The 2,415-nt window shown below is 51.8% G+C and overlaps 1 protein-coding gene across 1 annotated transcript; it reads left to right on the plus strand.

Annotated features, from left to right (window-relative positions):
• Window positions 1-547: 547 nt before the first annotated feature.
• LOC132527805 (guanine nucleotide exchange factor subunit RIC1-like) lies at window positions 548-1,216 on the plus strand (the record flags this gene model as incomplete). The annotated part of the gene is made up of 1 exon (XM_060163848.1): window positions 548-1,216. A coding segment is annotated over one exon (669 nt), but the record flags the coding sequence as incomplete, so codon positions are not given.
• Between the last annotated feature and the right edge of the window lie 1,199 nt (window positions 1,217-2,415).

Raw genomic sequence — 2,415 nt, forward strand, 5'->3', positions numbered from 1 at the left:
TAACAGTATTCTAAGGGGCCACGGGAAGCCTGGCAGCCGACCTGGTCATTCTTCTCAAAGGCCTGGTTGCCCTCATGCCATGCCCGCTCCTCACCTGGATTGAAGGGGAATCATGGGGTGATTTCTGATATCATGTTATGTGATTAGCATTAAATGGTCATCTGGGGAGTCTGGTCAGAAACGCCCCCATTCTCAGGGGCCATGAGACCAGGAGCAGAGGGACCACAGGATTGGGAAGTCTCTGCTCATGGTAGACACTGTAGGTTTTCCAAGGCAGAGATAAACTGAGACATGGGGTGGGGGGCTTCAAGAAACTTCTGTATATTTTCTCCTCCCTTACCAGTCCACCCATCCATCTACCCATCTACTGACCCACCCACCTACACACCCATCCTTTATCCATCCATCTATCCATCAACTTGTCCATCCACCCATCAACTCATCCATCCATCCACCTACCCATTCATCCATCCACCCATCCATCCACTTATCCACCAACCCACCTACCTACCCACCCATCCATTATCCATCCATCCACTTATCTATCCATCCATCCATCCACCCACCCATCCATCCATCCACCCACACATTCATCCATCCATCCATCTACCCATCCACCAACCCACCCACTTACCCACCCATCCATTATCCATCCATCCATCCATCCATCCATCCACCCACCCACCCACCCACCCACCCATTCATCCATCCATTCATCCATCCATTCATCTACCCATCCACCAACCCACCCACTTACCCACCCATCCATTATCCATCCATCCATCCACTCACCCATCCATCCACCCACCCATTCATCCATCCATCTACCCATCCACCAACCCACCCACTTACCCACCCATCCATTATCCATCCATCCATCCGCCGACCCCATTCATCCATCCATCCATCCATCCATCCACCCACCCACCCACCCATTCATCCATCCATCCATCTACCCATCCACCAACCCACCCACTTACCCATCCATCCATCCATCCATTCATCCCTCTACCCACCCATTCATCCATCCGTCCATCCATCCACCCACCCATTCATCCATCCATCCATCCATCCATCTACCCACCCACCTACCCACCCACTTACCCACCCATCCATGATCCCTCCATCTATCCATCCACTTAGCTATCCACCCATCCACTCACCTATCCATCCATCCATCCATCCATCCATCCATCCATCCATCCATCCATCCATCCACCCACCCACCCATCCACCCATCCACTGACCCACCCACTTACCCACCCATCCATTATCCATCCATCTACCCACCCATTCATCCATCCATCTACCCATCCACTGACCCACCCACCTACCCACCCATCCATTATCCATCCATCTACCCACCCATTCATCCATCCATCTACCCATCCACTGACCCACCCACCTATTATCCATCCATCCACCCATCCACTGACCCACCCACCTATTATCCATCCATCCACCCATCCACTGACCCATCCACTTACCCACCCATTCATTATCCATCCATCCACCCATTCTTCCATCCATCCATCTACCCAACCACCGACCCACCCACCTATTATCCATCCATCCACTCATCCACTGACCCACCCACCTACCCACCCATCCTTTATCCATCAAATTATCCATCCACCCATCAACTCATCCATCTATCCACCTACCCTTTCATCCATCCACACATCCATCTACCCATCTACCAACCCACCCACTTACCCATCCATCCATTATCCAACCATCTATCCACTTATCCATCCATGCTCTCATCCATGTATCTATCCATCCATCCACCCACCCACCTACCCATTCATCCACCCACCCATCCACTCACTCACCCATACACCTACCCATCTACTGACCCACCCACCTACCCACCCAACCATTATCCATCCACTTATCCATCCACCCATCCACTCACTCATGCATCCATCTACCCACCGATTCATCCATCCATCCATCTATCTACCATCCACTGACCCACCCCCTTACCCACTCATGCATTATCCCTCCGTCTATCCAACCATCCATCCACTAACTCATCCATCCATCTACCTATCCACTCATCCATCAACCTATCCACTTTCCCACCCATTCATTATCCATCCATTCATCCATCCACTGACCCACACACCTACCCATCCACTGTCCATCCACCATCCACTCACTCATCCATCCATCCATCTACCCACCCACCCACCCATCCATGCATCCACCATCCACTGACCCACCCACTTACCCACTATCCATCCATCTATCCATCCACTTATCTATCCACCCATCCACTCACTCATCCATCCATCCATCCATCTATCCATCTATCCATCCATCTACCCACCCATTCATCCATCCATCCATCTACCCACCCATTCATCCATCCATCCATCTACTCATCCACCAACCCACCCACCTACCCAC

The sequence above is a fragment of the Lagenorhynchus albirostris genome, chromosome 10 (genome assembly GCF_949774975.1).
Source record: "Lagenorhynchus albirostris chromosome 10, mLagAlb1.1, whole genome shotgun sequence".
NCBI lineage: Eukaryota > Metazoa > Chordata > Mammalia > Artiodactyla > Delphinidae > Lagenorhynchus > Lagenorhynchus albirostris.